Here is a 12,048-nt window from a genome sequence, read left to right as displayed (position 1 = left end):
TGTTGAGAATATATAGTTTAGTATGTATCATCAGCATAACAATGGAAACTAATCCTGTAGTTTCTAGAGCCTGACCGATTATCGTTTTGCTGATATTATTGTCCGATATGAGCCTGTCGCAGATGTATCGGCAATTATCCCGCTGATATTTTTTTCTTTCTTTTTTTTTTACAGAACATATAATGAAGATTAAATGCTTCTGAATGTTATAACTACTTAGTTTGTCCAGCAGGCCGCGCTCCATTGTTTGCTACTGTCTCGGATGCGCGGATGAGCTCATACTTCATGCCGCAGTGTGTGTGTATGTGTGTGAATATATATATATATATATATATATATATATATATATATATATATATATATATATATATATATATATATATATATATATATATATATATATATATATATATATATATATATATATATACTTTTTTGTCAGTAATTTTAGTAATTCACCTTATTTCAGTTAGCTGTCAGTTACAACATTTATAATTTCTAATTAAGTCTTATATATATATATATATATATATATATATATATATATATATATATATATATAATTCATATTCATATTTTAATTCATATTCATATTCATATTTTAAGTCTTATATATATATATATATATATATATATATATATATATATATATATATATATATATATATATATATATATATATATATATATATATATATTCATATTCATATTTTATTTCAGCTTTATTTTAATGAACAAACATTACTTTTAGCAATTTTTGGATCTAATTTGGCACGCAGAAATGAATACAGTTGTTCAGCAAGGTCTTTTATTCTGTAATATCTTACTTCTGGTCAAGGGTGGTTGCTGCTGTCTTCAAACCGTATGTGAATGTAAATAGATCACCATGGTTCACATCAGAAACACCACAGCGCTCACAAACACATGATGGGATGCCATAAGAAACGCACCTACGTCTCGGGGCCTTTTCTGCTCCCACGTTTACTCTTCTTGCTGTGTTTTGCTGTCATTAGTCTAGCTGAGAACACGGAGAGGAAAGCGGAGGAAAGCCACAGGCAGGACAGCGCCAATCTGCTGATATTCATCTCGTTACTCACACTCACTATCCTCACGATATGGCTCTTCAAACACCGCCGCTTCAGGTTCATACATGAGACGGGTTTAGCAATGATTTATGGTGAGGTTTATTCATTTTATATAATTATATTCAAGTTCACATCGAGGAACCTTGTGTGGTAAGGGCACCACAAATATGCAGATACTCTGTAGCCACTAATATCAAAGTCAAGGTCAAATTGCTTAAAACAATAAGAATGTTGACCAAAGTGCTTGAAAAGCAGAGCAAATATATACAAATAAAACAGAACTGGAAGATATTTAGTCAAAAAATAACAAGATAATTTAAACAAAATTGTAATTTTAGATATTAGCGCATATAAAGAGAAAATAAAACTAAACGCAGAATCAAACCCTGTGGCACCCCACAGGTGATTGGCATAGAGGAGGATGAAAATGTCTACAGATATGCTCCTATTTGATAGACTCAAACCAATCTATAGCTGCATCACAAATCCTGAAAAATCTTTTAATAAGTAACTTTTTGATTTTGGTGGTCTATACACCGCTGCCATGAGCAGATAACATGGAGATTCAACATTCCATAACATAGCCTCAAAGCTGTCATAACTGTCTACTGGTAGGGGTCTACACTTAAACATGTTTCTAAAAAATGACAGCTATTCCACCACCCTTCCTAGACTTTCTAAGGCAGCTCAAAAGCCACAATTCGTGGGAGAAAGTTCTTAAAAGTGGCTTAAATAATTTTCAGTGAGCCAAGTTTCAGTACTAAACATAAAGTCTGGGTTATTTGAAGACAAAAAAGTCATTTAGTAAATTTGTTTTATTCAGTACTGACCTTTAATTTATCAGGGCCGATTTTATAGACACTTTTTATAGTTTTTTTTTTTGTTTGTTTTTTTTTGTCTTGCTGTTTTGTCTTGCTGTTTTGAGTATGTAGACAACTTGGATAGAGACAGAAAATTAATTGTATGGGACAAATGGGTAAAAATTCTTCTAGTTTTGACAGATTTACAAAGCTGCTAAATGTAACCAGATTTTATTTTTAAAATTCTATCTATTTTATTGCAAATATTTTGTAATTAATACTTATAAATGTCTTTTTTACTTTTTATGTTTTATTTTTAATGCATTATACATGTCAATATTTAGGCTAATTCAGTTGTTGTGTAGTCCTGAGAAAATGAAAAGCTGATCAATTCTAAATTGAAATATTCAAAATGAATTAATTTATATATTTTAATGAACTATATATATTGGCAGTGGAAAATAAATCCACTGTTATAACTTAGTAGCAATAACAGGTATTCTGGCAGAAACACTAATAATCTTGGTAGATATTTGTACTCGTACCTTTACAAACTGTTTTTGCTATTCTGTATTTATCTTTCGTTTTTTCTGTATCTCTGTATGTGATTTGTTAAACATGCTGTGTATTTGAAATATGTTTTGTGTTTTCAGGTTTGTTTGTGGGTGTAATTCTGCGCTTCGGTGTCCATTTGCCACAAGACTTAAATAATGTCACCTTGACTTGTGCGGTGAACAGCAGTCCCACCACCATACTGGTGAACGTGAGCGGCCGATTCTACGAGTACAGCCTGAAAGGAGAGGTCCAGGACAGTAAGGGCCATGATGTGCCAAATGCAGAGATGCTCAGGAAGGTACTGCTGTTAAATCCTCTAAAATAACAAAAAACATATTACTTGTTCATTCCTCCTACTAGATGTGAGTGTATTTTGCAGGGTACAAGATTTTGTTCTCAAACTTATAAATTTGCTTCTAGGTTACTTTTGATCCTGAGGTTTTCTTCAACGTTTTGCTACCACCCATCATCTTTCATGCAGGATACAGTCTCAAACGAGTAAGAATATGATTAGAACCATTTCGCAAGATACAATGCATAGAAGGTCTGAAAGAAAATCTGGTTTTATTAGAAATTCTGCCTCTTATCAATTGCCAGTGTGTCTGAGCTGTATTGTTTCATTTTAATAATCATTTCTTTATTTGTTTTAACTTTCAGAGGCATTTTTTCAGGAATTTGGGATCTATCCTTACCTATGCCTTTGTGGGCACATTGACAACATGCTTTGTTACAGGGTAAGTGGTGAATTTTCTAAAAGAAGCTTAAGAAGTCATAAAAATATATGTAAATGTAACATGATAGAATTAAAAAAAAAATCCTTTGTGCAGGTTGGTGATGTACGGTTGTGTGGTGTTTATGAAAGTCATTGGTCAGCTTGGAGGAGATTTCTTTTTCACTGACTGCCTTTTCTTCGGTGCTATTGTATCTGCCACTGATCCAGGTATATCAATGTTGCACTAAATTTAGATGATCTTATATTTAATATGTTAAACTATAATCAAATGAATAATGATTGATTCATAGAAGTCTTCACAAGTTTTAATTGCTTACAGTGACTGTTCTGGCCATTTTCAATGAGCTGAAAGTTGACGTGGACCTCTATGCGCTGATGTTCGGTGAGAGTGTCCTCAATGACGCTGTGGCCATCATCCTGTCATCGTAAGTGCACAACCTTATGTGCAAAAAATACACACACACACTCACACACTTTCATTTTAGGTTCTCAGGGATGTTGATTCCTGTGTTCACATAATATCATCCTATGATTATTACTTTTAACAGATCAAGAATAACAGGATTTTGACACTATCATTTTAAAATATTTTTATGCTTACCTAGACTGCATTTATTTGATACAAAATACAGTATAAATAATATTCTGATTTGCTGCTCGAGAAACATTGTTTTATTATTATTAGTGTTGAAAACAGTTTTGATGCTTAATATTTATAGCCCTTACCCTTTCTCACTTACTGACAGATCAATAGTGGCATATCAGCCTGAGGGAGACAATCGTCACACATTTGATGGCAGTGCTCTGCTCAAGTCCCTGGGTGTGTTTCTGGGATATTTCAGTGGGTCTTTTGCAATGGGAGTTGCAACTGGAGTCATGACAGCTTTGGTATCTATCTTTATATACTTCATTGTTTTAATTCACATGAACTAGTCAAAAGAAAAAAAAAACTGTAAAAATCTAAGGAAGTTAATCTATTAATAATTGCTGTTGTTTAGGTCACAAAGTTCACTAAGCTGAGATATTTCCCCTTGCTGGAAACAGCCCTTTTCTTCCTCATGTCTTGGAGTACGTTCCTATTGGCTGAGGCCTGCGGCTTCACAGGTAGCTATGGCAACACTATGATCTCTGTTTAATCACATGCTTCATATAACGTCATAGAAAAATTAATAATGTTGGTTTATGAATGCATTGTTGAATGAATTGTTTTAGAACAGAAATTGTGGATTTTGATTGGTCAGTTGTGGCTTCAATGGTCAAATTTTTAACATATAGAGCATCATCTGTGAAGATCATAAACTGCATTACCGGTCAAAATGTTTTTAAGAGAAGTCTGTTATGTTTACCAAGGCTGCATTTGTATAATCAAAAATATTATAAAAACAGTAATGTTGTGCAATATTATTGCAGTTTAAAAAAACTAATGTATCACGGTTTCCACTAAAATATTAAGCAGCAAACGTTGTTTTCAAAATAATAATAAGAGAATGCAAAAAAAAAAAAAAAATCTTGAGCAGTAAATCAGCATATTAGACTATGTGGGATCAAGTTACACTGAAGTCTGGACTAATGACTAATGAATTTACGGTTTTCGGTTCAGTGTACTGATGATCCGAAAACCGAAGCAACCGGTTCTTCACTCGAGAACGAGAATCACTCTAACCGGCACGTGCTGCAGTTCAGTTTCATCAGCTGCTCTACTCGTGTTCATGTTCTGTTTACTACAAACTCAATTTGTGAATGTGTCATCATTAACTATAAATACAGTACAGATATTTCATAAATCATCCCTTATTCCTAATCAGTGTTGTGGGTAACGCGTTACAAAGTAACGCGTTAGAGTACTCTAATTACTTTTTTCCTGAAATTTGTAACTTAACGCGTTAGTTTCGTGCGTAAGTAATCAGTAACTTCGTTATTTTTTTAAAAAAAGTAATCCGTTATTTTAAGGAAAGGAAAATCCCGACTGCAGCCTGCTTTTTGTCAGACAGTAGTCCTAGGTCTACTGTGCCACCTGCGGATGTATCAGCGGAGCCGAAGCTCTGTGATCGTAAAGTCAATGGCTGTGATGCGTCTGTGCCCTGCGCCTGACCCTGTGTGTGTGTGCGTGTGGGTTTTTTTTTTTTTTTTAACTCCCGGCAAGATAGCAGAGAGGACAGCGTTTGGTTTATGGAAGTACGCACATTATTTTCAATTTGTCAACGAAAAAGAAAAGAACATAACGGTAAAATGCACACTCTGCTTTGGTGAAAAGCTTCTGTCCACCGCCAAAAATTCTACCTCAAATTAAACGCTACGTTTTAATCACTACTTTGAAGAGTAAATGTAAGAGAACTGTGTTAAAGCGAATTTAGGCTTGTGACTGTGAGTGACACTTTAATAATAATTAGTTCGGCTATTAAGCGATTTGTCATTTGCCTGTGTGGCAGTGAAGGTTTTAATTCGGTTTGTTATCATTTTTGTTTGACAGGCAGCTGTTAATTTCTGTTAGATCATTGGCTGGCTGGTTGTTCATCATTTCTAAATGGATTTAAATCTGCAAGCCTGTTTAAGGTTGTGTTTACAAGTAAGCATACTTGTACTTTGATAACTGCATTATTTAAAGTTAAAGAAAAATCAGGAGTTATCTTGTGGTGCTCATAATATACAGTAGCCTAGGCTACCCGGGCTGGGTAACGTTAGGTGCGAATTTTGATTAATAATATGTTCTGTGATAATAAATAAATAAAACGCCATGTGGAATAGCCGATTGCTGACTGTGTTTCCTGTTATTGTTATCCTGCAGTGTTAATTTAGTCGGATGACTGACGTTATTCATTGTCGGGAGTCACGACTTCTAGGTGCATTTAAAGGGGCCGGGGGCTGTGTCTGTCGTGTTTGAGCCGCTGCAAACGGCTTTTAATTTTTGGTAACGCATGAGTACTCTAACGTGTTACTTTTATGAATAGGTAACGCTGTATCATAACTGATTACTTTTAATTGATGGTAACGTTGTAACCTAACTAACTACTTTCCAAAGTAACTATACCCAACACTGTTCCTAATAAACATAGAGTCTTAATTATTGTCAAACTTCCCTGAAAACCCCTTTGGCCTATACATTATCTACAATATACAGATTAGAAACATTCATCTTTAAAAAAAAAAAGAAAGAAAAAAGCAAAAGAAAATATAGTTATTTTATCACACTTTCCGATGTTTAACAAAATACTTAAAAAATTACACGCATGCGCAGTATCATCAGTTCATCGGTTCTCAAATCGGACCGTCCGAAAGAAACGGTTTTCGGTTCAGTGATCTGGTGATACGAAAACCGATGCAACCGGTTCTTGACTCGAGAACGAGAATCAGCTCATCGGTTCTCAAATCGGACGCGTCCGACAGAAACGATTCTCGGTTCAGTGTACTAATGATCCGAAAAACCGATGCAACCGGTTCTTGACTCGAGAACGAGAACTGCTCCAGCAGTTCGTCATCTGGCTCGGCTCGGTGTTCATCTTCAGTTCGCTCTTCACAACTGTTCAGTCAGTGTACTGTTTGAGTAAATGAATTACTCCGGGATATTGGTTTGTTTGAACTCAGAGGGAGTGTCAGTCAAATTAAAAAAGTTAACAGCTTAAGTCATTTGTGGATTAATGCTTATTGGAGACGTGAACCGTTTCAAACGATTCAGTTCGATTTGGTGAACTGGTTCATCCGGTCCACTAAGAAGAACCGGTTAAATTGAACGATTCGTTCACGAATCGGACATCACTATAATGCATACTGGTGCATCAAAAAAAATTTGAATATTGTGAAAGTTATTTTTTGTAACTTATTATTGAAACTTATTAGCAAAACTTTCATATATTCTTGATTCATTACATGTAAAGTAAAATATTTCAAAAGTTTTCGAAAGTTTCATGAAAGTCAAAAATCAAGTATCTCAAAATATTAGAATATTTACATTTGCGTTCCATTAAATGACCATCCCTACGGTATAAACTCTGGGTATCTCTTGTTCATTGAAACCACAATAATGGGGAAGACTGCTGACTTGGTAGTGGTCCAGAAGACAATCATTGACACCGTCCACAAAGAGGTTACGTTACAGAATGTCATTACTGAAAGGGGTGGTTGTTCACAGAGTGCTGTATCAAAGCATATTAAATGCAAAGTTGACTGGAAGGAAGATATTGGGTAGAAAAAGGTGCACTGAAAGCTTGAGAATACTGTCAAGCAAAGCAGATTCAAACACTTGGGAGAGCTTCACAAGGAGTGGACTGAAGCTGGAGTCAGTGCATCAAAAGTCACCACACCTTCAGGGAAAAGGCTTCCAAGCCACTTTTGGAACAGAAACAGTGTCAAAAGCATCATACCTGGGCTAAGGAGAAAAAGAACTGGACTGTTGCATTCCTGTTTTGCAAATCCTTTTTTTGATTGATCTTAGGAAATATTCTAATATTTTGAGATACTGCATTTCTGACTTTTAAGAGCTATAAGCTCTAATCATCCTAGTTAAAACAAAACAATTTTTTTTAAATGTTTTAGTTTACATGTAGTGAATCTAGAATATATGAGAGTTTCACATTTTAAATGTTACAAAAAAATAACTCATACTAATAACTGCATATATATCTGTTTTATTTGTATTTATTATACAATTTTAAAAAACTTGCTACGTGTACTGTTAAGCTAGTATCGCATTGCCAGACCTTTAGACTGACAGCTGAAGATCTGGAATCAATGGCAGCTTTCATCGGCCAAGGCCCGTCCATTAGGCAGTTTGACCAACATGTCAAAGAACCAATCACAGTTTGTTTCGTTCATCATCTCGTTTTGGGGTGTGGAAATGTGGAAATAACAGACTCTCAGGCATATTTTAAAGATTCTATGCCACAAACTTTAAATATTTGACATACTTTTCAAAATCCAGCATTTAACTGATCCTAATAAGCGCTCTTCATCACCGTTGTAAACTCGAATGCTTTCTTCTTTCGTGAGGGGTTTGGCACCACAGCATTTTTGTTTCCAGGCGGAACATTAAAGAACGCGACAAACTCAGGTCTCCCGGAAATCCTGTATAATTCAACCAATCCAGTGACGACTTCGACACACCTGAAGTGTTTCCACTTATGTTTCCTATATGCATCAGACATTTAGCCAGCAGTCCGTCTGAGGCTGAGACGAGCGTTAAGCTGACTGAGACTTTTTATAGCACTTGTATGTCATTGCTCTTTTGTTGATTTTGATTGCTTCCATTGTCCTTATTTGTAAGACACTTTGGATAAATTACTAAATGTAAATGTGTGTTCCTGTGGTTCAGTGGTAGAAAAAAAAAATGTATAGCCTGAATGCACTATATATATACACACACACACATTCACACAGGACATATGACTACAAAAACATAAACTGAAATAAAAGTGAATTCAAAATATTATAATAGTATATAAATAACACTGAAAGGGCACTGCTTTTAATCTTGTTTGTGTCTGTGTTTAGGTGTGGTTGCAGTGCTCTTCTGTGGCATTACTCAGGCTCACTATACATACAACAACCTTTCTGCCGAATCAAAGACTAGAACCAAACAGGTAACACCAAAACTATGTATATTTTAAAGGGCCGTCCCATAGTTAAGAATTCTGTGTTTTTGAGTGTTCAAGATTTGCATACTGATATTATTGTCAACCATTTCCCCCAACAGTTGTTTGAGCTGCTGGATTTCCTGGCTGAAAACTTCATCTTCTCTTATATGGGCTTGACACTTTTCTCCTTCCAGCACCATGTGTTCAATCCCTTCTTCATCATAGGTGCATTTGTATCCTTTTGCAGCAGAATGTTTATGCTATACTCATGAATTGTATACAGTTAAACATTATCCTTAACAGAGGCTTTCATTTATAGCTGGCTATATTTCTCGGCAGGGCGGCTAACATCTATCCCTTGTCTTTCCTGTTAAACTTGGGCCGCAAGAATAAAATCACCTCCAATTTCCAACACGTCATGATGTTTTCAGGTAATACCTGCAAAGTTCAGAGACAACTGAAGTGGCCTTTTTTCTCTTGTTTATGATGTCACACTGACCTCACAGGGCTCCGAGGGGCAATGACCTTTGCCCTCTCAATTAGAGACACTGCGACATACGCCAGGCAGATGATGTTCTCCACCACCCTACTTATCGTTTTCTTCACTGTGTGGGTCTGTGGGGGCGGGACGACCCCCATGCTGTCACTTATGCAGATTCGGTGAGTCTCAGTTACATTCTTAATGTAAATTATGACTTTCTTTCATTGTTTTCTTGTCGCAATCACTTTATTTTTCCATAGAGTGGGAGTAGACACAGATCAAGATAATTTGGTAAGCTGTACTCATGTCTGATCAAAATGCAACAGTTGATATTGATATTTAAATATTGACTGTACAAACCTGACACATAAGGGTAGTGTAACAGACTATGTTAGCTCTCTAATTAAGTTATTTTCTCTGCTTATATAGGTCACAGCACCCGATGGGATCACACAAAGAAGTACCAAGCATGAGAGCGCCTGGCCGTTCAGACTGTGGTACACTTTTGACCACAAGTATCCTTCAGTTGTTCTGCCTTGTTGTATCAACATTTACATTTTACCTAAAAACATGATTTATTTATAACTAAGAATGTTTTTGACTTTACAAGATACATATTAGATTAGACAATCTTTGGCAAACTTAATGTATTCTGCATCTCCAAAATTATGTATTTAGTGTGGCATATTAAACAGTAGAGGGCACTCGTGATCTGCAGTAAAATTTATGTTAAGCTTAGATTATTTTTTTCATCTGGAATTCACTAACACAGGGAAGTGTTTTTGTCAGATTTTATGCTGAAGTTTTAATAATTTGCCACCACATTTCTCTGATGTGAGTTAAAGGTCACATGACATTCAGGTAAACAAATAATTTGTTTATTTTTAGGTTGTTTTAATTTATTCATTTTAATTTTACAGTTTGACTCACTAGCTTTTCATAAATTCATAAACCCATGCAATTCCTTCATGAACCCCCATGGGGAAACACTGCACACACAAAAAATTGACAATTCTGAGAATTATTATAATTAGTTATTGCACAAAGTGCAATTACAAAGCCATTACAATACAGGGAGCATTCATCCAGAAGTATAAATAGGCATTCAGTATATAAATTATAGAAAAGTGAGAAAGAAATATCATTGCATGAAATGATCAAAATGGTAAATTGCAAATGAAAAATAAAATAAATGTTCAGTATATGTGCTTTTATGTATGCATAGCTTGTGACAGTAAAGTCATTTATATTGATACAAAAAAATTATTTGTAATAAATACTGTTTTTTTTTTACTTCATAAAAAATAATGCATTTAATAGATCAAAAGTGACACTTAAGACATTTATGATATTACAAAAGAGTAAAATATATCATAACTTCCACAAAAACATTAAGCAGCACAACTGTTTTCAAAATCCATAATAATAAGAAATGTTTTGTTGAACAGCCATTACAGGAATAAATTGCATTCTAAAATATATTAAACAGTCTTAAAAACACTTCTTTGAAATTGTAATAATAGTTCACAATATTGCTGTTTTTATTGCATTTTTGACCAAGTAAATGCATCCTTGGTGAGCATACGAGACTTCTTTTAGTGTAATTAAAAATATATGGGAGTACTATACTTATGTCATTTTAAATGCAGTTTAATCCTTAACAATGTGGTCCAGTTATTTAAAACCCTTCCTCACTCACAGCGGGCCTCCACTCACTTCCACTCTGCCGGCCTGCTGTGGTCCAATAGCACGCTGTCTCACCAGCTCACAGGCCTATGAGGTAAACCTATGAACACATTCAGCTGCTATCGGCTCATACTACATTGTAAAATTCTGTAATTCTTTAAATCATGGATTTTCTTTCCCCTCCTGCCAGAATGCTGGTCAGTTAAATGATGAGGACACAGAGCTGATTCTGAATGATAGCAGCAGTTTGATGTACAGTGACATGACGGTCAGCACAGATGCCCATGGCATGCCCACCGCCTCCACCAGTCAGACTGGGCTTAACTCGCTAGCAGGATCCTCAGACGATCCTCTGGACAGGGAGCTTGTGTTTGGAGGCACCCGTCTGGTTCTCCCCACAGAGGAGCCTCCAGACCCCCTGACATCATTCCCTCCTCCTCCGCCATCCCCACCCCTGTCGGATCCTCTGCGCCACCGAGTCTGAGCCTGCCAGACAACTGCTAACTTCTTGACCTCTATGTGATGCTTTCTTTCACATTATATTAATTTAAATTATTATTTATGCTTTTATTGATTTATTATATTGTGCCATACATATTTCTTTATTTGTCTAGACACTGGTATACAATGGTAGGTGTTGCTAATCCTTATGTTCCTACTATCTTCTTCGATATACATTTTGTGTTTGAGTATTGTGTAGCTCAGACTGAACATCTGCATCTTTTGTGAATGCATCGATGTGTCTGGATGAATCATTTCAAAGTCATACATAACTTGTGGCTCTCCTTGTGGATAATTTTTTTTTTTTTTTTTTTTAAATAAGTGCCTGTTTCTGGTAACCTGGTGTTTGTACTGTGCTATCTGACACATCGTTACCTCATTAATATTTACTTGAGAGATTTAAGAATTTAAGAAAGAAAAAGATATTTAATAATACATAGGAAAAGTGACTTATTTGAAAGTGTTTTGTTACTGGCCCACATCCATCAATCCTCTAATAAATGAGATTTGATATACTTTTTAAGCCTGTGTGGAAAATTATTTGGGTGCAGTCATTTTCTTCATTGATTAATTTATTTAAAATGTTTATTGCGCCATCTGGTAAATATTGCCAGGCAAGACTTTCCTTGAAAGTACTTGA

At 35.3% G+C, this 12,048-nt stretch overlaps 1 protein-coding gene across 1 annotated transcript; it reads left to right on the top strand.

Moving 5' to 3' along the window:
* Window positions 1-821: 821 nt before the first annotated feature.
* Window positions 822-11,716, top strand: slc9a6b (solute carrier family 9 member 6b). The gene is made up of 16 exons (XM_026273613.1): window positions 822-1,177; window positions 2,539-2,738; window positions 2,861-2,938; window positions 3,098-3,174; window positions 3,268-3,380; window positions 3,493-3,598; window positions 3,920-4,061; window positions 4,172-4,277; window positions 8,658-8,746; window positions 8,860-8,973; window positions 9,060-9,171; window positions 9,247-9,400; window positions 9,482-9,512; window positions 9,651-9,736; window positions 10,896-11,001; window positions 11,098-11,716. Exons 1-16 carry the CDS (start codon window positions 925-927, stop codon window positions 11,389-11,391), a joined length of 2,061 nt encoding a protein of 686 aa, XP_026129398.1. The 5' UTR covers window positions 822-924; the 3' UTR covers window positions 11,392-11,716.
* The last annotated feature ends 332 nt before the right edge of the window (window positions 11,717-12,048 follow it).

The sequence above is a fragment of the Carassius auratus genome, chromosome 10, assembly GCF_003368295.1.
Source record: "Carassius auratus strain Wakin chromosome 10, ASM336829v1, whole genome shotgun sequence".
Taxonomy (NCBI): Eukaryota; Metazoa; Chordata; class Actinopteri; order Cypriniformes; family Cyprinidae; genus Carassius; species Carassius auratus.
This window is presented reverse-complemented; position numbering and strand designations above follow the sequence as displayed.